General features: G+C 38.7%; 1 protein-coding gene across 2 annotated transcripts in view; it reads right to left on the reverse strand.

Annotated features, from left to right (window-relative positions):
• The window catches only part of DYM (dymeclin), a 211,232-nt gene that overhangs the window by 53,173 nt on the left and 134,020 nt on the right, over positions 1-24,039 (reverse strand). For both annotated transcript variants that reach the window (XM_086480496.1, XM_086480495.1), the window contains one exon: positions 12,499-12,601. In XM_086480496.1, coding sequence (XP_086336622.1) covers positions 12,499-12,601 — 103 coding nt within the window. The remainder of the gene's footprint in view (positions 1-12,498; positions 12,602-24,039) is intronic.

A 24,039-nucleotide genomic window follows, 5' to 3' on the forward strand; every position in this document is an offset into this window, starting at 1 on the left:
GAAAAGTCAGTGCTACTCTCCACACACTCAGCAGCCAAAGGACTCTCTATTCTTGCCCTTAGGGTGAAAATTGCTATCGGAATTTCTGTGGGAGGCCTAAGAAAGTCATGAGGAGTTTGCAGAGCAGACATTTCCACCATTACAGTCTGAGGACTGTCCAGGAGGCAAGTGAAGCGGTGTTACTGCTGAGGCCACCTGGCATTCCTCCCGTGCCTCAGCAGTGCAAGACTCCACTCAAACAAGAAAAATCACCGCAAAAGTAAACTGAGTGGAGTAGGACATTAATAGAAAAACACAGCAAAAAAAACCCAAAACCCTGTAGAATGCCTCCTGACAATATCAGCCATGTTCAAAACCAACAATAATAAAAAATGTGGATTTAGCCCATTGCTGTTCATATGGAAGGTGACGGTGTGCACACAGAACACTTTTGATGACAGTGCAGTATTCTTCACATGTTGTAGCATAAAGGGGATAGATAAACAAAGATGTGGGAAACCCATCCTATTAAAAGGAAAAACTGCATTATTGATCTTTGAAAGCGGTTTGCAGTCGAAAAGATCTATAGGTAAGCCCTTTTAAAATACAATAAGGTGTTTCTGTTTTCCTCTTTACCTTACCACCTCTTCAAAACTAGTCACTGCCAGTAGCAGTACCATTTATTCTACTAAGATGGGCCTGAAAAACCTCCATCACTGAATTTCAAGCTCTCTCCAGTTGAATAAAATGCAAATAGGAAGGAGATGAGAAACAGCCTTCTGAGAGCTGATAGCAGGCAAACCAAATAAATAGAGTAACTTTCAGATTAATTGTTGTTTTTACTACATTCCATCTTGTTTTTCAAGTGCATTCCCCTGGACATTGCATCAATTCCGATAAACACAGAAGCTGATGACCACTGCTGTGCTTCCTGCCGAACGGTCTGGAAACACACAGCAGCCGTAGCCTGAATGCCGAAAAATGAACATTTAACTGAGATCTGGAAAACCCAAAACTCACAGAAAATAATTCTAGAAGCTGCGTACACAGGTACCTGTTCCAAAATTAACTATAAGCAACAGATGGCATCTTCTCAAATGTTGAAGCAAAACACTCTTGATAGAAATATGTAAAAACTGCATTATTCAACTAAATAACATTTCCTGAAGTATTTTTGCAGTCTCATCTATTTTGGGACAAAACTTAATTTTGTGTGGCCTGGTTCACAAAGCACAGCAATGCCAGACACGGACAAGGTAAGAGATCACCGTGTTCGAAAGACAGAGAAGCATTTGGGTATGCTGTACATCCATGCTGGAGTCAGTCAACTGTTCCTCGCCAAAAACCCGTAAGCAATTATGATTTTTTACCTATAAATTAACCTAAGTTTCCTAATGAATTCTAATTAACAGAGTCCACCACAAGGTAAGATGGCTAATTTACTGTAGAAAAGTAATTTTATATTTCAGAAAAATTAAATTATGCTCTTTCCCACGGGAATGTAACATTACTCTTCCTATCATCTCAATTTATCAAAATCTAAAAGATTAGTGTGGGAATGGGAAAACTTGTCATTATTTGTTCAGATTTTTTTCTTCCCTGCTCTGAGTAAGCATCTGATTTTTTTGCAAGTGCCACAGATAAGTTGCTGGTGAGCAGCTTAAAGATCTGCCTTTGGAAACTGCAATATACATCCTCTTTTCAGTTCATCTGGAGGGAAGAGATATATTTAACATTTGGATTTCTACTGCAATGAAAAGATTAAATCTAACGTTACAGTCCATCTTCTTTTCTCTTGAGCAGGATGGTGGGTTTTTGTTACCAGTAAACAGTTTCTTCAGGTCAAGAAGCACACAAAGGCTGCAGTGGAACAGCCTCTGTACACACTGTACCAGCCTGATATCAAGAAAAACGCAGCAGAACACAGTGTCTTTGAAGAAGATGTCATACACTTCAGCAGCAGGCCACCGCTCACTCAGCTTGGGCTCAAGCCTAAATATGTGCAAGAGCAGTTCTGGAAAACCTCCACCACATTCCAGTAACATATCTGAAGGGCAATAAAAACCCCCGTATCTTACTCGTCTCAACTTTGCTTCAGAGCAGGGTAGGCAATCAAAGACATCTCCCAACTGTGTTGGGGAGAAGCATACAGCAGGAATAAATAATGGTAATACATGAGAGTCTCTTCTTGTTATGAATGTTTTAAAAGATACTTCCCTGCAATGGCTTTATGTTTGGTATTTCACTGGCAGAAAACAGATCTAGAATATGACTATAAGTGCTTTTTTTTTTTTATATCCCCCTTGAAAAACATTAGAAAACTTTACATGGGTATAAATTTAAAAAAAAAAAAAAAAAAAGGTATTTTTTTAATGTGTTTATCCAAAACCTCTCCTGCTGTTACTTTAAAATTAAAGCTGCAGGGCTAAACCCTCAAAAGCCAGGCATCAGACTGAAAACGCATGCTTCCCTTTATCCCAATGTATACATGTTAAGATACGATTTAATTACAAGTTCACGTAACTATCATCACACCAAGTCCTTTAACCATCATGTTTGTATCTAGCTCACAGCATGTTAAGAATTGATACTTTCTGTCCAATTTCTGGGTTATTGTTTCAGTAATTAACCAATTCTGTGGAATAATTCCTATTTACTAAAACGGATTGAACGTATGAAACGTGCAATGTATTCCTCTATCTCGCTTAGTTCCTAAACTACAAAGAAATGAGAAACTTAAGGGAAATCGCTGGTTACACGAAAGGGAAATAAAGTTTATCCTTCCAATTACGCCTGTGAAAAACATTAAGGTGACTTTACAGAATTCAGTAAGCAGGAAAAAAAGATTCTTCTAAATTTCTATTTTTTCTAAATACACTCCTCACAGGTTTGCCACAAAGTTCTTTCGCAGAGAACAAGAACTCACCACTAACAACATGGATAAACAAATTTAAAATTCTCTGTTCTACCTTACTTTAATGCTGCTTTTCAGGCCAGGTGATGAGGAAATCAGTTTTCAGTAAGTGGCTTATTTTGCTCCATGTGATGCTGCTTCTGGGCAGCAGGAGAGGAGCCAGCCCTGGCAGCGTACTTCTGGTTTTTAATTCCTGCCTGTATCAACTATTTTCTTTCTCCAAACCTTTTTCTTTTGCACTTCACACCGACACTGTCTTTCAATTCTATTTGACTCACTCCCTTTCAAACGTTCTCCCTTTCCTTCATCCCACCATTTGGTCCCCTGGCCACCCACACTGCCAATTAACAGCAATTAACTAGCATGACATTACAGGTAATACTAACAACAGCCATTAGTGAGAGAATTGCCCTCAGCAAGACAGAGCAATATGTTATTCAGGGTGATAATACCTCTTCAAGAAGACAGTTGTAAGTTGATGAGACTGTGCTTCTGTAACTTGGACACAACTGGAATAAATGTGTCTCTGTAGCAGCCAAAAAAGGTCCCGTTTTAACGTTTTCCTTGTCAGTTCAGACAGACTTCAGCAGCAATTGACAGGTGAACAATTTCATGCATGACTTTATGCACAGTCTGAAGCACACTATCTTCCTCTTACTACCTTTTTCAAAATCATCAAGTCTTGATTTACCTTCGTTTCTCTTATTTTCTCTGGCTGCCTTTCCAATTCCAAATCTTAGGTACCTGCAATGAAGGAATCTAAAGAACTCTGTTACGCTATTTTTTTTATAACTATTTACTACCCTTTGATATAAACGGATTGATTTTTTTAAACAACAACTAAAAGAGTTCCAACACCTCACTGGTTAATCCATAACTGTCCCTGTAAAATATGAAGAGAAGAAGTTGGAAATAGAAGGTGCAACATCAAAAAGTTCCCATGTTTCACCAATACCTCATGCAGAAGAAGAAGCGTAAAAAGATTCCTATTCCAATTCCAATTCAGTATTTAGTACCAAACAGCCTAAAAGGGTCTGAGCAGACTTCCTTCTGCATCCATTTCCTTTACTTTATATGGCTGCATGTTTAAAAAATGAATTACTGAGATGTTTATAACATATGGTAACATACTTCTGGTTTTTAAGCACTACATTTTTCAATCAAAACCTTGCTTTAGGAACACTAAAAGTTTGTTTTACTACATTGTTGAAATACATAGCAGTTACAAAAATAAATCCTACTCTTTGGAGAGCTACTGCACTGGGTTTTTCTGTTTGTCTATGGCGGTTTGACAAAGCTCAACCATCCAGAGACATCAGCTCCTCCCGAAAAGCTCTGAACAGCCCACTCGTGTGAGGGAGGCAGCAGGAAAAGTGTCTAAAGACCATGTTGGCAAAGAAAGATGCTTAGGAAGATCAGTACTGTTACTTTTTTTATCCAAGCACTTCAAAATTTGTCACTAGTCTGAACTGAGCAAATGTTGGCTTACAAGGCAGTAACAAACAGAATTTACAGAGAGGCTTGTGAAGGCTTTCTCTTAATACATCAGCTTTCCCTAAATATATCCCATCTTCTATCTATAGCTGATGTTGTACCACACCTCAGGCCCTTCTAAAATCCCAGTATTACAGCAGGCTGCCAGCTCTCTCAAACGCAACACAAGTCGATGCACAGTAGAAGAATCACCATACCAAATTCTACTGCTTAATTCAGGGAGGCGTGAAGGGAGCCTGAGAGAGCGCTCATCTATTTCTAAAGCAAGCTCTCACATCTTCTTTAGCTTAATCATCTTCTAAGGACACTCGTTTAAGTGGTCTTATCAAAAACACGTCCTTTGAGTACAAAAAGGCAAGCAAATGCCATCATTTATACACCTTACTGCAAAATAAGCAACAATGACCTACACCTACATAACTAATAAAAGAGGGAAGCAACAAAAAAATGAGGATGTTCATGTTTGGCTTTCTTCAAACATATGTAATGACCAAAATAACCGGCTTTTTAAAAAAACTTCAATAGGTGTTTGTACTGCTAATGTCAGAAGTTCTTCCCACTTCTTCAAATTTGTTCTCGTATCTCCTACAACCGAAGAATGAAAGATTTTGAATTAGACAATCCTAAGATGCTGCTGCAACACTAAATACTCTTTTTAGAACAGAGGTAGCAATTTTCATCCTTATTTTCCCAAATATTGAGAATTTCCAAGTGAAATAAGGCTTAATGCAATCTATGCAACACAAATACCAGTCAGCAACGAGACTTTTGTGGAATGCCTGAACAATGAAAGAAGAACATCTTTTTGAAGAACATCATCTTGATGTTCTTCAATGTATTTGTCCAAAAATCCTTCAATCACAAGCATATTATTAAAGACACAACTGCAAATAACTATTAGTCCTTCATACTAATATAAGGAAGTTTAAATAGACGGAGCTTCACTAAAACCTTTACCCCAGAATTTTAGGATAGTTTGTTCTTTCTGTTTAAGGAGAATTTATGCAGCATTTTCTCAGGAAAGTTTCCAGTTCATTTCAAGGAAAGAACTGATTAAGAATTCAGACAGAACTGCAGAATTTGTCTATTACTCAATACAAAAGCTTGCTCTAGATTTGGGTTAAGGTTGGTTATTTCAGTCTATTCTGAAATTGCTATTTTTTGATGATGTAAAAATAGGGGGATTAGGTAGGAGTAATATTCTTTAAAATATAATTCATCTGAAGGTGGGTATGACTAATATTTAGAAAATGTATTTATAGGCCTTTGGCTCAATACTGGAGTGGAGATAGGCATACCCAAGAATAACCTGATATTGAAAATGTTACTTCTGCTCATGAGCCATCAACTCAGAGTAATCAAAAATAAAGTAATTTAGTGCAAAACAAGGTGATTCTCCTATTATATCCAACTTAAATTGCTAGAATCTACATACCATATAAAACCACTAAAATATTATATATGCTTTACCATACATTACCTTCAATCAAGAACATCCTAAAAAATTTTCATGTATAATCATATTTTAAGTTTATCACAGTACACAAAAAAGGATCTAAAAATTCACACACAAAAATTAAAGTTTTTTAGACTGCTAACAATGCACGGCTAACGCAATCAAAAAATCTTACTGAGTTACTTAGTGACATTTAGATGTAGAAGAAAATACAGATAAAAGGAGTATTGAAGAGACCTAGGTAATGCTTTTGGTGAAAAGTAGATGGCTTCTGAGTTTTGAAGAACCATTTTAACAAAACAAACTACCTTAGCTCCACCACCCCCCTCCCCCTCCTCAGCATTTGACAAATACGGACGTATCTCAATTCGGAGTCTTGATCTAATTTGCTAAAAATGTCCCGTTCTGCCAACGCTGTATTCAATTCTACAGCTAAACAAGTAATACACATTTTGTACGTTCACAGCAGTTACCATTAAGCAGTATTTTTACAGACTACCAGCTAAACAACGCTAATTGCATCATACTAACTCTATTACAGCTGACCAGTTTATTTGGAAGTGGGTTTAATTTCATTTCTGCATTATTACTGAAGTCATCAGATGATCACAGGGAAGACTTCCTGTTTCTTTACGATAGCACGCATTTATAGGAAAACACTTATGTCTGGTGGCAGAGCTCTGGTGGCACTAAACCAGTTCTTTAGGTAATTAAAAAATCAGATAGAGCTGCAGCATATCTAATGTAATATTAGGTACGTAAGCACAGAACATATTATAGGACCCCAAAACATCACAGCATTTATTTACAGTTCAAACATTGTTCATATTGATAGAAAATGAAATACTTGTTTTGTACGTGCTGGACAGGCTAAAATAATTAACTCATTTGCACGGCATCCTTCATAAAAATATGTCTTCAGCACAAGATCCCATAACCTTAACTGAAATACCAAAAAACGCTCTGGTTAGTGCCACAAAAGGGATAGAAAAGGATTTATATGCCAATGTAATGGCAGACAAATATAAAGGATGAAAGATTTTATTCTACAGCTGTTAATATTATGTATTTCTAGAACATTAATTTTGCTTTAGTTGTTTAGCAAGGTCATGACTAAACTGCATATACTGAAAATAAGGCTGACTTCAGTCTTTTGAATCTATGGTAATGTCGTCTTTCATCCACTGTAATGTGACTGAATCAAGAGAATTTATAGATTTTGGATTTATTTCTTTATGTTTAAAAGACAACTAATACCGCAGTTCATAGACCTTATTTTGCCTACTCTTTAGCAATTCCTAATTTCTAAGACAAAGATAGAGCCCCTAATTATAAAAGACAATTTCTTCCTCAGGAGTGAACGAACCAGAGGAACCTTTTAACGTCTACTCATATACAGAAGGGAGATCAGGCTGGTTCTCTGCTGGAGAAACTAAAATGAAGGACTATTTATGAAGTACTTGCAGCTTTGAATATAATCAACTGTAATAACAAGATAGAAGTTACAAAAAAAAATTCTTTTTGTTGAAACCACTTTTGTAATACTGCTTTTTAATAACCCTCATAATGGCCGAATTAGAAGGACCCCAACTGAAGTCATTCATCCCACATAAAACAAACATTGCTTTTTCTTCTTAGCTTTGTTTTACAAGCTACATTATTTCCAGATGACGCTTGAGGGGCCTAGGAGTTTCAAGAATTAGATGCTTAAACAGGCAGCTGCTTTCTATTTACCATATAAATCAAGGATAAATCAAAGAAGAATCTAAATATTGGACTTCATTTAGCCCATTATGGAGCACAAAATGAGAAGGAAAGCAAAAAAAGAAACATAGAAATCTCATCACCCAAACGCAAAGTTTAATTCTCGTTACTAAGATGAGAGGAAAAGCTCACTGAGATTTGCAGAATTCCAAGCCTCCACGTAACACCAGCCCCGCCCAGCAGGTAGATTTAACTGGATTGGTAAGGAGCCAGGAAAAGAGCAGTCTCTGATTGGGAACGCTCCCAGTACCATCAGGCTTTGCTACTGCAGACTTTTTATATCTGTACACGTATGTTCACATATATATACACACACATAGCTCACTGCACTCATATTCTTTACATTTTTCCCTTTGGGTTGCCAACATGCAGTTATTTCTACACCTTAACTAACACAGAAACAGCAGATTTTGGACAGGGGTTGAAAGGATGGCTCTTCATATATTCACAGCAGGCCATCTGTAAATAGGAGAAGTCTAACACTACACTACATTGTTTCTGTCACTGACAAAATCCCTCTACCATCCAAGTTCTGTTTAAGTGACAGTCCTATATATGAAATATTTGAAGGTATTGGTACTAAGTGAGATTATTTTTAGAATTTTTCCTAACACATTTAAGCTTCATCTGGCTACAACAATGCACATTTTTTATAGCCAAAATTTAGAAGGTAAAAAGTTAAACTGAAGTGAATTTTAGATTTTTTTTTCCTATGTGGCTAGTAATCATCTTTCTTACACTATTTTCTGTTCATATTATTCCATTAAAGCAACTGAAAGCTGTTAGTAAAACCCCACGGATGGTGGAGAGAAGAACTCCCAGCAGACAGCAGCGTGGGGTGCTCAGAACCATGACCCCTACCCTGGGCGTTGAGTGATTCTCAAAATGTGCTCCAAGGGTTTTTCATTTAACTACTAAGCCTTTACACCCACCACCAGTAAACAAGAGTTTGGGCTCCCACTGACATAAAATCCCTTGTCCCTGTGTTGCATTAGATGATGTTGAAATAAATTTAGAAACCAAATCAGAAGCTATGTATCCAAATACAGACTCAAGCAAAGATGCATTCCAAGCTATTTGAATATAAAACTCTTCCTACATTCGATTTTTATTTTCCTCAAATTTTGCATTGAGTGATTTTTTTTATTATTCTTATTATTATTACATCAGTGAGAGAATTCTGAACCTCTGACACAAGCCTGCCAAAATCCAAAATTAACTCTTATTCTCCATCCCCTCCCTTCCTAGAAGTAGCTAGGGGGAATCTCTTGTTAGCAGCTGTAGTATAACAAGCATTGAAGTGCTCGAAAAGCATACACAACACTACAAAATCCTTAAAAAGCAACAATTTGGGTAGATGGTAGCTCCAACAACAGGTCTGATGTGCTACTTTCCAAGGGAAGCTCGCATGCCTCCAGTCATGCTGTTAAGTACTTCTGATTTAACAAATTACATTTGGCTGTAATAAAATTACAAAGAAAATCATTGATATGTTTACTTAAGTAATTTGTCTTGATTTGAACTGAAAGAAGCAAAATTCTCAATTATTTTATTACCAGTTTTCTTCTCTGTTAAAAATTTTGGAAAATGTGCTTTCACTGAATGCAAGAAAGCAATGAAAAAAACCTAACCGGATTTTTCCGATTTCTTCAAGCCTGGAGATACTTGCAGATAAGGACAACTTGACTGAAGTGCGGTATTTCAAAACAGGTCATTGCTACTATGAAAATAACGCTTAATAATAAAGCTTAGTAAACAACCAGTTAACGAAGTAGCATGAGAACTGGTCTAACCAAGGATCCTGTCTCCAAGATGCTGGTTTGATGACAGGGGGTTCTTCTCTCCTCCCCTCCGCTTTCTCCATCCTCCTCCTGAATCACATCATACTGACTACAGTTTATCAGGAAAGAACCAGGAATCTGGTCCAGCCATAACAAACAAAACAATTTGCTCTTTTCTTTTTTAAAGACCAGAAAACCTCAACAAGAACAACACAAAAGTCAACTGCGTCAGCTCCTTATTCTAGTTTGCAGCAAAATACCAGCAGCTTTGTTGGTACACCAGAGACCTGACGGGTGTCTGCAGCAGACACTCACACAACAAACACCGGAGAGTCCCACTATATTTTTAGCACCATCAATAATCGGCAGCTTAGGAAGAGTATATTAGCTCAAAAGCGTAGGTTTTTACAGTAATGAAATCAAAGTGCCGTAGAAACACTACTACTGCTCAAGCACTCTGAAATTAAGCAATGTCCATCTCATCTAATCTCCATTTGCTCCCTCCTCCACAGCAGGCCGTGCCACAGCGCCTCTCCCATCGTACGATGCTCACAACGGACACGGCTCAATCCAAGATCACTGATGCCTTTCCCCTTCCATACCCTTCCTGGACCTAAGAAGGAACACACACTGTTTGCCATGATTTGTTTTTCAAAGTCTAGTACTCACAAATGAGTAGAAAGTCTCAAGAAAAGACCATAAGCAACACCGAGAACGATTTTATGTATGATTTAACCCTGACAACGTAGGTACCATGCAAATACACTTTCGGATTACAGAACACAGGAAGAAAAAAAAATTGTAAATGAAAAGTGAATTAAAAACAATGAGAAATGTATTTTAAAAACACATATTTGGCCTCAATGAAACCTGTAAAGGGAAAGCTTACTCAGCAATCCTCCTCCTAGACATAAACCTGGATGGAGCAGGCAATCTCGGTGCCATCCCTTTCCTTAGCTCCATGCTGGGATACAGTGGGAGAACGGGCTACAGGGCTTCAGACACTTCAAGTTATCTCAGTTCCTAGATTCTTCTCTCTTCTTACAGGCAACACAAATATGGGCTTTCAGAAGCAAGTATGCTGAAGTAAATGAAATCTGGCCTCAACTTTTACTCAAGTGTCTACGCCTCAGATTAAGCTGGGGAAAAAAAAGGCACACATAAAAGTATACATTCTTCTTTCCAAAGACAAGCCATGAACTTCAGTGATTTTACCCTCCCCTACAGCAATCTTTCCAACTGCTGTCCTTCTCCCCTCCCTCCCTACGTCATATCAACAAGAAAACGGAAGAAATTCAGTGAAGTATCTAAGCCTCAGGGCTGCACTCCAGAGTGCTTCCCCAGCCCTGCTCCATAAACCGCATTTCCCAGCTGTCTCCATCTGCACGGGGATAACCAGGTACAGCGAGCACCTGGGGTCTTTCCTCAGCTGCAGTACACAGTTTGCATCCAGTAAGTTAGAAAGAAGTCCAAAATCTATAAAATAGTTTTCAAGCATCAAATCCATACACACACACCGAAATATATACATATATATACAGCCAGATATATGTAAATATATGCCTATGTGTGCATGCACTTATATATATATTTATTTATATGTGCTCTCTTATAAACACATGTGTGTATCATGCTGGTTTGTTTCCCCTGAACAGTGGGGATGGTAATTTGTCTAGGGAAGAAAATACAAGGGTTCCTATTCATAAATCATCAAATGGTTTGGGTTGGAAGGGACCTTTAAAGGTCATCTTCAACTAAATATCAATATCCTCCTTCTGACAACAGGCCACATACAAAATACTGCAGTTCTCAAAACCATGAAAGCTGCTACACCATAAGCCCCTATTCCTTGAGAAACGAACCCATGGGGAAGGGCCACCAAATCCTCTCCAAGGTGTCTGAAGTCTCGGAGGCTTTCAGTTGTTCATGTCCATGCAGATGAAAGAGCTTTATCCAGCTTGTGTATCAGCACAAGGGGGATCTCCTGCTCTTTAGCCACACACTAACTGGAGGGGTTTCTTGCTGAAATGTTTCATTTCCAAAAATTAAAGGTCAGATAGCAACTTCTGGGACAGAAATCGGAAGCCCTAAAACCACAGGTGTTGTAAGGAGCTTCACATGAAATAGGGCATGGTAAGACAGCAGGAATACACAGGAAAAACCTGCAAGTGACTCATTTGCTCTATAAACCCGCGCGTCTCTGAATAACAAAGTGCCCCTAGTTTGTATGGTACATGCCAGGGATAATAACTAAAACACGCAGGTGAAAAAACCTGGTTAGTTGAAATAGACTTAACTCATTAAACGATTAGATCGAATTATCTTTTAAAGTATTTTTATACTTAACGCTAGAGTAATATGTTCTGTAAAGTCTCAGGCAGGTATGTCCTGGAACATGTATTAACACTGAAAATAAAACAATTGTTACATTTTCATCCTCAAAAATCCAGAGCAAGTGATAAATCAACTTACTTTTTTTTTTTTTTTTTAACACAGTATTGCAGTGAGAGTTCAAATGAGTACAAACCAAAGACACTTCAGTAGCACAAAGATATTATTCAAGTCCTTGGAAGACGTCTCCTTCTCGTACCGAAACCAGAGATTTTCCAACAAGCCGTGCAATTAAATTACAAAATTGTTGCCTATTTGTGGGTATTGGCTCAGTCAACTGAAGAGGACTGTACGTATCATATGTTCAGAACATACTAATTTGCCCCATGACTGCAGTCCTCCCCCAAAGGCTCCCTGGGAATCGTCTCAATCATCTGTAGGCATTTTAACATGCTGTACATGCCAAAGCCCCGTTCTTAAAAAATAATGTTTTTAACTGTATGATTTAAATACCCCGAAATACAAATGGCTCACGAATCGCAAGTTGACAGGGTACAGTAAGCCTCTTAGCTATGAATAGTTGCGGTTTTGTTTTGCCATTTGTAACTTTTTTTTTTTTTTTAAAAAGAAGTTTCAGACATGACATCATTCATACAGGTTCCTGTATTTTGGTGTCGGTGGTTGCTGAGCTGTTGCACATTTTGATAAATCTCTGCAGATTCAGGGATGTACCACTTCTATTTTGAAGAACCTACTAAAACATTAAGCTCGATACTCACATAATCAGGAAGCGGAGAGTCATTTGAACTGAGGGAACCTCTTAAGGACTGCGTGGCTTGCTCCAGCACTTTGTTGTGTTTTTTAGACAACAAAGAAAATAAACTGGGGGGGGGGGGGGGGAGAAGGAAAAAAAAGAAGTTAAATAACTTCACAATAATGTCCTGAAATAGTTAAGACTATCCAGTCAGAAGAGATGCTTTATTATATAAACAAATGTGAATAAAGAGATTTTTAGAATGCAACGCACAATAGTTATAGACCTTATTTATCTATTTAACATCTGGGCTAAACAACAGCAGAATTTGAATAACAGATATTCTACATAATAAACAATGTGAAGAACATCGTATGTTCATGGTTAAATCCTTAAAAGTCAAACCGTAACAGAAGGAATTATATACATGCAATTTTACTTCATAACTAGTACGTTTCAGCTAAAATGCAATTTTTAAGTTCAGCATCTCGTGCAATATATTGCAATGTGTCCTTAAGCATATTGTGTATTATTCATTTCAGTAACCTAATTGCTTAGTACAGGAAGAACCCAAGTATATGACAGAAGCTTTGGGTATTTTGAGGCTGAGTTTTGCATTTTACCAGTATATGTTATTTTCAAATTTATTTTAGCTTAAGTCAAGGAATAAAACATTACCTTAGCTTTATAAATAATCTGTGAAATCAGAGGTCCATATACACCCAGAGAAATAAACTTTTTTTTTGTGCATTTTGAAAAAAGGCATGGCAATGACACTCAAGAGGATGGCATAATGTGATTATAAAGAGAATGTAACTTGACTGCACTGGTGGAAGGAGAGATGAGAAGTAAGCAGAAGCAGTGGGCAAAGGCCACCAGCTAGTGCTCAGCAGCTTCAAGGAGTCAGATAATTCTGTAATGCTGCTGGGTTCCTCAAACAAGTTTTTCAATTCATAGATAACCCGCCTTCCCTGCTCCCCATCTTGGTATAGGCCATATGTTTTAAGACTTTCTGTGCTTAAAAACTTTTTTCTGGCTTCTTTTTGGAGCATTTCAGGACTCCTGTCAGGCTTTTCTAGGGCGACTTGTGTTGCTTCTTAGACGGTAAAAAGGCTGCCTCGACAAATAAGCATCAACAAAATTCACTAATGCCTGAGCAGCCTGCTCTTGGAGTTGGTTATACTTGCGACAAGGAGCAGTGGCAGTCTACTTGTTCACCAGATTCAGTTACAAAATATTAAATCCAGTTCAGTAACTAAAAAAATAAGTGGCAAAATACTACCTCAGTGTTACATCCTAGAGAGCCTCCATTTCTTGGAATTGGATGACAGATTCAGTGCTCAGAAGCGTGTGCTTGGAAAGCTTTTCTGTCTCAAGAAATCATGCTCAGCATTTCAAGAAGTCCTCCTAATTTTTTTTACTTCAAATATATCATTGATATCGTATCCTTCACAGATGGTAGGAGTAGATTCCTCAGAGCATCAGCGCTTGTCCCCTTGTTGCTAGTCAAGAGCCTCAGGAAAAGGCTTTTCCAACACTTCTCACCACCACAAGGAATTAGTTACGCTTCTCAAGAGCCAACTCAACACATTCCACCATCTCCTAACATCTCTTCAGTCAGGTGTTCCTTAGAACAGATCAACAGCTTCCTTTTAAGGACAACTTTTGCAGCACTTAAGGCATCTAATTAACTCACATGAGAGCCCTTGGGTTGGTTGTACCATCCTCAAGGTTCAGCCAGAGTCTGCCAGCACAAGGAATGGGTTTGAGACGGCACGGCCGAAAGCAGGGTCGGTACTGTGGCTGCCCAACTCCCAGTCCCACCAGGACACTACCGCCGAGGTGGGGATAAGCACAACTGGACTGACAAGGCAAGAATGCTGGGTGAGATTACAAGACCTCCATGGTGGTTACAGGGGCTGAGAACATTTGGTGTTTTCAGGATAACACAACATATTTGACGTCATGGAAACCAGAATCTTATTTTTCACCTTTGCGCTATACAACAGAGCCTTGACAAGACTTGTCATTCCTGGGACCAAATGTCAACCTTCCACTAATACACAGGTATTAGACCAAACCACTAGAACATTCCCTGTTAAAAAGGGAAGAAGCAACACAGAAAGAAGGTACATTAACAGGCTTTCCACCTTTTTCTCCTCCCATAATATGCTATTGTGTTCACACACTGAAATTCTTGTTCAAATCAAAATTTGGATTTGCAAACTGGTCCTTGGTCTGAAACAGCAGCATTACTTTTGGAATCATTGGTATTTCTGAAGGCTCAGATTTCAGACATACTATCTTCAGCACCATCTAGTGCTGCGGAGACAGAATAATCGGTTAAAACCAACCTGGTGATGCTTATGAGGGGGTGTGCAGCAAGAACAGGTTAAATCTGGTGTCTGTCTGCTTCAGAAGATACAGATAATTTCACAACAAGGAAGAATTTGGAACAAAAAAAGTTTTCCAACTAGTAGATTCTCTTCCAAAATACATAAAGTCTTTTGGCTAGAAAGGAAATTTAAATATAAACAAAGAAGTGGGATCAGGATTTTGTAAAGTGCATTTATTAGATACATGTTAAGAGGAAAATGCACATACACTGGTATTCTGCACGGAATTGGAATAGCAAAGAGCAAATTCATGTTCTCTGACAGAATTGTAGGGAACTGGAGAAAAAGGAGGAGAAAGGAAAAGAACAGAAGACTATTTCTTTATATCCTATTTTTGCTCCCCTAAATATTTTCCTTTTTTTAAAAAAAAAAAAAAACAAATTAAGTGTAAAGTAACTAAACTAGAGTGCTTGTTTATGGCATAAGCAAGCCCCTGGTGGCCAATTTCTACTTCCAAAGCAGCAGTGAGGGGGTAGGCTCTATTATACGTTGTCTTTGGCACCAGGGCTTCCTCTTGCAAAGTTTTGCTTCCCTGCCACATATCTCATCACCTTCACACCTGAGCTGAGACACTTCTTTGTGGGACCACTGCCCAAAACACCAATATTCAGGCTAAAAAAACCCAAAACAATTCTCTTCTTCATAAATTGGTTATCCTTCTCCAAGAACCATCCCTTAGACGAGCATGAGGGCAGGGACACGTAGGCAGAAATTTTTCATACAAAGAATAAAAACATGTAGAACTGCCCCCAGAGCAAACAAACAGCTCCACAGAAACACTACAACTAAACAGAAAAATTTAAGGCCAGATACTGTGATTAAGTAATGAATTTGGAGCTCCAAAGGAGCTCCTGAAACTTCACCACCAAGAAATTAACTTGTTATTATGCCTCTATCTTTGCCTCTGAAAAAAAACTTGATAAATATCAACTTCATTTTTGAAGTATCTGAACAGATAGAGTCACAATCTTCAAAAGGCACCTCCATGAAAGTTAGCTCATAAAAGTCTTTTATCATCGACAAACGTTGCCGTCTAAAGGAGATGTGTGATTTCACGGCAGTCACATCTTCAGTGTCTGTAAAGTTTTGGGCTTTGTTTTGATTTTTATGGTATGAACAATGCAATTCAGAAAAGGCAACAATGTTTTACAACAAGGATGTTCCCCTCCCAACAACAAGATACAAGGGACAAGTGCCAGTTCACGCAGAGGTGGGAATTAAAGACCGTCTCCCAGACCTCCCTCTTGTGTCTCAGTCACGCTTCTATTTCTGCCCCACTAAAAATCAAGTTGAGATCAAACTGAAAAATATATATACTATGTGGTCACAGACAGTAGACTGCACAGGTTGACAAGTATATGGATTTTTCTACCAGAATACTTTTCCTCTTTCTTCTATTCTTCTCCATTGACTGTCAAGACAGGCTACAGAGCTCAACAGCCCTTTGATCTCACCCATCATGGACATTTTATAATAATAACAAATTATGTTCAGAACAATGAAAATGTCTTGGTACCTCAACCCATCTCTCACTCACAGGAGTACTTATGGACCAAAGTTCAGCAAACAAAATAATAGGCTGGAATAACAGCAAGATGAAACAACAGCTGGCATTTATTACAGATCATCAAATCACACCACAGATGAGCTCAACCAACGAGGAAGACTTGGGGCTGAACAACAACCTCAAGGTCTTGTGTTTCTGATTTTCAGGAACTAAGCAAGCATTGAAATCCCTCTACATAGATGAAGTTTTTAATTTAACACAAGGCTGAATTTTGATCAATAAAAAAATAATTACAGACTAAACACTAACGGTTGCCTAAACACAAGTGATTTGATGATGTGTTATTTGCACATGCAATAAAATTCAAACCAGTAATATATGAACTTAACGCTTTCATAAAGCCAATTTCACAAAAGCCTGTGGATCCAAAAAAACATTCCCCAATAATGGGAACTCATTTAATAACTTTCTGCTTGGTCCACCAAAAATCACAAGCCAACAATCATGGAAAAAAAAAAAAAGCTTCTGCAAGTTCTGCAGAAAGTCTGATTTACAGCAGATTGAAACAGCTCATAAAATATACTTCTCACACACAAAAAATGAATGTATAGAACTGAACTTTTACAACTAAAAGATCTGGGAAAAAAGATAAGGGAATTAAAAGCAGAAATTGAAAGTACATCCGAAGTTAGAATCTGCCAAAAACTGGAGCTTTCTGAAAACTTTGGACAACGAGAAGGAAGGTACCAGTGCACTTTATTTTAGGAAAGTAAATACAATGACCCAAGATAATGATATGCCAGTTAATCCTGAGTATAATAATGGAACAGCAATTGTGAGATTCATTCAAATGAGGGTATCACCAGCATAGAAAAAGAGATCTTATCAAGCACACTGAATTTTTTTTTATAATGAGACTGTAAACAAAACAAAGCATGATAGCACCCCTGTTGCAACATGCTTCTCCCTGTCATTTATATGACTTTGTCCCACATGGGATTGTTCTTTATTAAGAAACTTGAATGATAAAAAAGCAACATGGCATGTGTTATATGAACTGAAAATGAGACACCTCAACAGTTCGAAAAATCTTCAAATTTGAATCTCGAAATAAGTTTTCTTAATAGGGCCAAATAGGAATATATTCCTGTCCCTTCTAAATACCAATAGATATTTAATACTTGCTAAAGCAACCAAAATACTTTCAATGATACAGAGATGATATATAAGACGACACATACCATTGCTGCACATCAACGGTAAAGAAATATTACGTTTAAACTTTGCAAATGGGCCATTCATTACAGGAGTGTCAATTGAAGAGAAAAGGACTTTTTAATAAAATTTTTCTTAACTCTTTAAGAAGCTGGACAGAAAACAAACTTGCTGTGATTTAATGCAGCCAAACTCAAAGGCATAAGTTTAGCAGCAAAGAACATGACCTGCTCCGTAAATGTGAAGGAGCCCTGGGAGAGGCAATTAAAGATGAACAAACCAACAAATAGCTACTCAAAATGCAGTAAAGCTACTGAAAAAGTTAACTGCCTTTGATACTAATAAAAATATGGTCCCACACTACAAGAAGGACACTGGGGTGCTGGAGTGTGTCCAGAGAAGGACAACGAAGCTCATGAAGGGTCTGGAGCACAGGTCTGGTGAGGAGCGGCTGAGGGACCTGGGGGTGTTCAGCCTGGGGAAGAGGAGGCTGAGGGGAGACCTGATCGCTCTCTGCAGCTGCCTGAGAGGAGGTTGTGGTGAGGTGGGGTCGGTCTGTTCTCCCAAGGAACAAGCGACAGGACGAGAGGGAACGGCCTCAAGTTGTGCCAGGGGAGGTTTAGGTTGGACATGAGGAAAAATGTCTTCACTGACAGAGTGGTCAAACATTGGAACAGGCTGCCCAGGGAAGTGGTGGAGTCACCATCCCTGGAGGTGCTTAAAGGACGTGTAGATGTGGTGCTTAAGGGGTTTAGGAGGAGGACTCGGCAGTGTTTGGTTAACGGCTGGACTCAATGACCTCAGAGGTCTTTTCCAACCTAAACGATTCTATGATTCTACATCCAGCAAAGTTTTGCTCTACAGCACTTGCCACCGGCATCACGTGTGCAGATTTCACTGCAACGGTTTGAAAACAAAGGTTCAGAGAAGAATCAGGATATTAATTTTTAAACCAGAAAACACACCTCTTCATGAATCACTCAAGAAACTCAATTACTTAATAGATTTGAGAAAAGATGAAAGGGTGATTTGATCAAAACACAAAAATATGCACATGGAGAAAAAAAAATAGTTTACAGAGGATCCTTCAAAATATCAGAAGAAAAAAAGAAGTTATTGAAAACAGAAGCTGAAGTACCAGTTGCATGGGCACAGCTCTCACTTAACAGCAGTCAGCAGTGGTTGAAACCAGACTTGAGGCACAAAAAATTCCTATTTACACTGTCACAGCAACAGCAGAGAGGAGAGAAAAATCTGGGAGGAAAGAAGAGAATCTCAATACCAAGTGTACGAGCTCAGTTTAGACTGATGCTATGACACAAAGAAAGAGATGGAAGCCTCAAAGAAAGGGACACTCTCAGAGAGCAGGAGACAAACTGAGCACGTTAGCAGCAGAAGATTAGATAGAGCCATACGACAGAAAAAGGGAGTAAGGATTGGACTTCTCCCCATCTAAATCACTAGTGAGCTTCCCAAGGAGAAAAACTTTCAATTATCTGAGTATTTAAAAATATTCCATATGCACTGAGTAGAGAATTACTTGAGGACAAAAGCGTTGCTCAACATTATTTATTTGAAGCTCGGAAATTCAGGTGTTCTGAATCTTTTCTCCTCACTCTCCTAGTTCAGAAGCATACCACAAACAAACTGAATAGATGCAAACACAAAAAACTATCTCGTCATGGGAAAAAACAGTTCCACAGATCAAAAATTTTGATGACGAATGTTCTCAAACAAGTCAGCAATACACCGTGCTGTCCCTTCTTCCCTCTCTCATATCCGTGCCAAATGTACTACTGTTCCCAATTTTAAAGAATTAAGTATAAGCCTTAAACACCGAAACCATGTGATGCAAATACTTCTTAAACAATAGGAGTTTACAATGCCTGCATTAACACCACAATCATATTAGAAAAGAAGTCTTTATATAGCAAGCCCTAAAAATATCTTTGTTTTGAAACATTACATCTAAAAGTTAAAACCATACTTTAATTCCTGTATATGTAAGAAACACTACTTGGTTTTGACCTATTTTTTAATGGATTACAGCAAAAAAAGAGAGTGCTATGGCATAATAACTCTACACATATACTGGATAAGATGCCTGCACAGTTGTTTCCAAGCAGAGGACCCGAACCGCTCATCTGCTCGAATAACGGTTCACGTGTGATCACACGAGAGGTCACCACAAAACAAATGCACTGTGCTGTTTCATACAAAATATAACAAACCCATTGTCCTATAGTCCTAGATGGGGGGACTGGTTGCAAGCGAGTGCAGCAGGGGCAGTTGAGCAGCCTTCCTGCAGGCGGTGGAGGAGTGCTCTGTAAGCACTTAAGGAACCAGGCCCTGGGAGAAATCCATTTAGTATGAATAAGTGCAGAAAAATCACTAAGTCCCCAAATGCCCATGTCTACTGAAGAGACCTTGAGGCATTTTGCATTGGAATTACCCAAGCTATAATGGCACATAAATAGAAATAATAAGAGAGAATAGCCATGGAGGACTCCAAGGGCTGTCTGGGGCAGTTGACGTCACGGAGGTACACCGCTCTTACTTACTTGAGCCCAACTCTAATGCCTGGGAGACATCTGAGATCCCAGGAAAGAGAAGATAGCCAATTAAGATATCAAATTGCTAAACAGAAAATAAGAATGCACTTTTTATCTTTCTTTCTAATCTTGTCAAGTGAAGCGTGACTAACTTCTGCTGAATAAACTTTGCTATATTTACTATTAGGTCAATCTGGCTTGTAGAGAAGATGTGAAACCAAGAGACTTACAGTGTGCAGCCTCCACAAAGGTCATGTACACAAACAAAATGGTTTGTATGGGCATCACTGACAGACTGATTCACAAAAGAGTGTTTTAAGGATCAGGGAATGAAAAGGGCTTCTCCCAGGTAGCAGAAGGTCCACATGAGGCTGGTCGGTGATCAGACTTCTTTTGACTTTTCTTGTCCAGAGCCTTCTCAAAAATATAAGCCTTGGAAACAGGCTGTGCACCTCATCTGCCTGCTATTTCAGGGCAAATCCCAAAGCAACATAAATTATTTTAAAGCAACATGGGTAAACAAACCATTTCTATCACATCTTCCTGTTAAACAGCAAGCATTAAAGACTGTTCATTTAATTCTACAGTCCTGAACTTGATCATAAAAAATTGAAGTACTTCAAGATATCTTTAGTTCACAACAAAAGTTTCTCATTAATTTTAAAGAGCATTCTTTCCTCTGCCACTGCTTACAAATGAACAGAGATCTATAACTGATGCTACAAAGATATTCCATCTCCTAAAGAAATTTTCTTATTAATAAGCAGAAAAACACGTAGTGACCATACACTTGTGGCAAAAGAATATAAGCAAATTCAGAAGCAACTTAAAACAATTAATGGAGGCTTAGCACTAACAAACAGGATTTCCTGTTAAAATGGAATCGAAAAGACAAAGAGATTAGAAAAAAAACATGGAGGCTAGGAATTTGATGTGGTGAGACAAAAGTAAATATTTACAAAAGTAGCCCAAGAGTTTAATTTGCAGAGAGCAGGAAACGTATTTTTCAACTGAGGGCATAAATTGTTAGGCAGCTCATGGCCACTTTCCAACAAACACTGGGAAACTGATGCTCCTGTCACTAGAGCAGTAAAAGGCCTAGAAAGCAGTAAAATCCTTCCGCTGTATCTTGGTACAAATAAGTTTATCCCCCTGTTGTCTGGTATGCCAAATAACACCCTTGTAATCCCACTTAAAGCATAGAGTCAGGCGAGGATGAGGAGCACTACCTAGAAACAACATCGTCCTAACTTCATGTCGTATTAAAGCGTAAACTCCATAAGCGGATGGCAACCCGCTACACATGTAACCCCCCACGCAAATCTGCTGTATTTTTCTCTAACCAAGAGTGTGGCAAGTGGCAAAACAAATTCAGGAAGGCTTAAAGCTATGGGGGAAAATGTATGCAGTCCAGGATAAACAGAATACGTGTTTGTAAAGCTCAGACTAATTATGAGGTTTATTTGGAGCTAAATATTCCTGACTCCGCCTTAGGTGTCTCAACGCGTGAATGTAATTCCTCTCAATGTTCCCTGTGTTTGTCCTGTTAATATTTTAGAAGAATACTGAATGGGCGACAGGGCCACAGTATTTCCATTTCATCCACTTGCTCTTGATTCAATAGGATAAGTGCTTCATAGCTGCTGAGAGAAGACATTTGTCTTGAATTAGGACAAAACTCTGTGGGTGAGAATCAGAGGAAATTGCTGGAGAAAGCAGCCTGAGCAAAACTCCCACCCAGACACCCAAAGACAGACTCTGAACAACAAGAAGAAAATTAAAAAGACATCACTGCCATGCTATCTAAGGTCCAAATCCTTATCCTTTGAGCATTTATTTGGCATGGCTTTGCGCAAACACACTGGGTGTGCATGTACAGAGTATTTGTACGTGTTTGGGTCACTGCTACACTCGTAAAGAAAATTGCTGTGTCTCTCTGTACTCACTTTGACGGGAAAGAAGCTGGATCCGTGTTAGGAGTTAACAGATTCGTTCCATACGCAGAAGATCACAGCGTATGTGTGCTGCTGACAGCCCTCTTTAGGCTAAGACTTAGGCAAAATATGAGTCTTGAACCGTGTTTCCATCACTGAGACTCCTCACTGCTGGCATCACACGTCACTCGCACCCTGTCCTTACAGCAACCCCGCTCGGTGCGGGTTCGGCTTTTCAGTGCCCTGACATCGTTAAAATGAATCGTTCACTACATTCTCCTTTGAACCCTGCAAATAACATCATGGCTTTGACCTAACTTCATAAAACCGAGTTTCAATACTAAAGCAGTAGGACAAGAAACAAGCTGCTAGGAGGACACATTACCACGCTGTAGACAGATAATACTAGTTTCATCTTACGGTTTTGTTTCCTTTTCCCCACCTTCCTTCTACTTCGAAGCCCTGTCCCAAAGGTGTCTCTGCCATTCTGGTTCCACAGGAATGAGTTTTGTTGCTTTCCTCATGCACTGACCTTCTCTTCGGTCAGGTGTCCTTCCTGATCACTTCCTCCTCCCTCCACGGTGACCCTAGCAGTGTCCCACTAATGGTCACAGAGAGCCTCCACGTGCCTCTTTCTAATTGCTACAGTTAGTGTAATTCACAGAATCACAGAACGTCAGGGGTTGGAAGGGGCCTCTGGAGATGATCTAGTCCAACCCCCCTGTGAGGGCAGGACCACCCAGAGCAGGTCACACAGGAACGTGTCCAGGTGGGTTTTGAATGTCTCCAGGGAAGGAGACTCCACAGCCTCCCTGGGCAGCCTGTGCCAGGGCTCTGCCATCCTCAGAGTAAAGAAGTTTTTCCTCATGTTCATGTGGAACCTCCTGTGCTCCAGCTTCCACCCGTTGCCCCTTGTCCTGTCATCGGCCATCACTGAGAAGAGCCCAGCTCCATCCTCCTGACACTATTGACATAAACCCTACAATTTTAACAAACTGGAAGCATTTCTGGAGGAAATAAAGAAAATCAGTTGGACCTAATAGGACTTTATAGTAAAGCTATTGCTAAGAACCTTACAATGACCAAAAATTCAAACCACAAATAGGTCTCACAGCTAAGATGTCCTCCCAAACACCATCTTGTATGAAAGGACTGTATCTTGCATAACAATGAGATAATTTCTAGACTTCTAAAATCCCATAAGGAAAAAAAATTGAAAGATCTTGTATTTATATCTGTAGAAAACTTCCTTAACTGTTCATAATGGGTAGCAATTTTTTTCAAATCCAAATCATAAAGATTTTATATTTTCTTTGTGAGTATTTGTGAACCACTGAGAAATTGTTACGAGTAACTGGGATCCAAAAAAACGAAAGACGATGTAAAAAACCAAAGCAGTGAATAATACCACATTCATAACAAAAACTAATGCATACTCACTTAATTAAAGATTGTGCTTTTGCTTTTGAAACAAAGATGCTGAATTAAAACTTCATAGACAACCTTAATCTGTTATTTCCTAAACTTTCAGTGAAATTCAGTGTTGATCAAGGCAACTTTTTTTTTTTTTTACGTAGTTAACATGTGTAAAACATACTATACAGACTTGAGTTTATTACAAACTCCTCCAGCAGAGTACCTCCATCCATGCTGTGTTACCGATTTTGGCTCAAAAATCTAGTTTTAACTATTTCCAGACACACAAAAAAAAATGCATAGTTTGAGGTGCACTACTAAAAAGCTAATGTCAGAGCAGTAGTTTATTCATTCCCCTACAATTCCACCAGGCAGTTACTCAGAATGATGCTCCTTCTGGGTACACAAACTGCAGTTCCCAAGGCTTGTGTATTCAAACAGCAAATACAGAATTTCTAGGCAATTTTCAAATTTTACATATGCATTCCTTTCTGAATAAATCATGTTGGACGTGAAATACATGAAAGGAACTGAGAAGAGAGCCTT

Source organism: Leptosomus discolor, chromosome Z, assembly GCF_034619465.1.
Source record: "Leptosomus discolor isolate bLepDis1 chromosome Z, bLepDis1.hap2, whole genome shotgun sequence".
Lineage (NCBI taxonomy): Eukaryota > Metazoa > Chordata > Aves > Leptosomiformes > Leptosomidae > Leptosomus > Leptosomus discolor.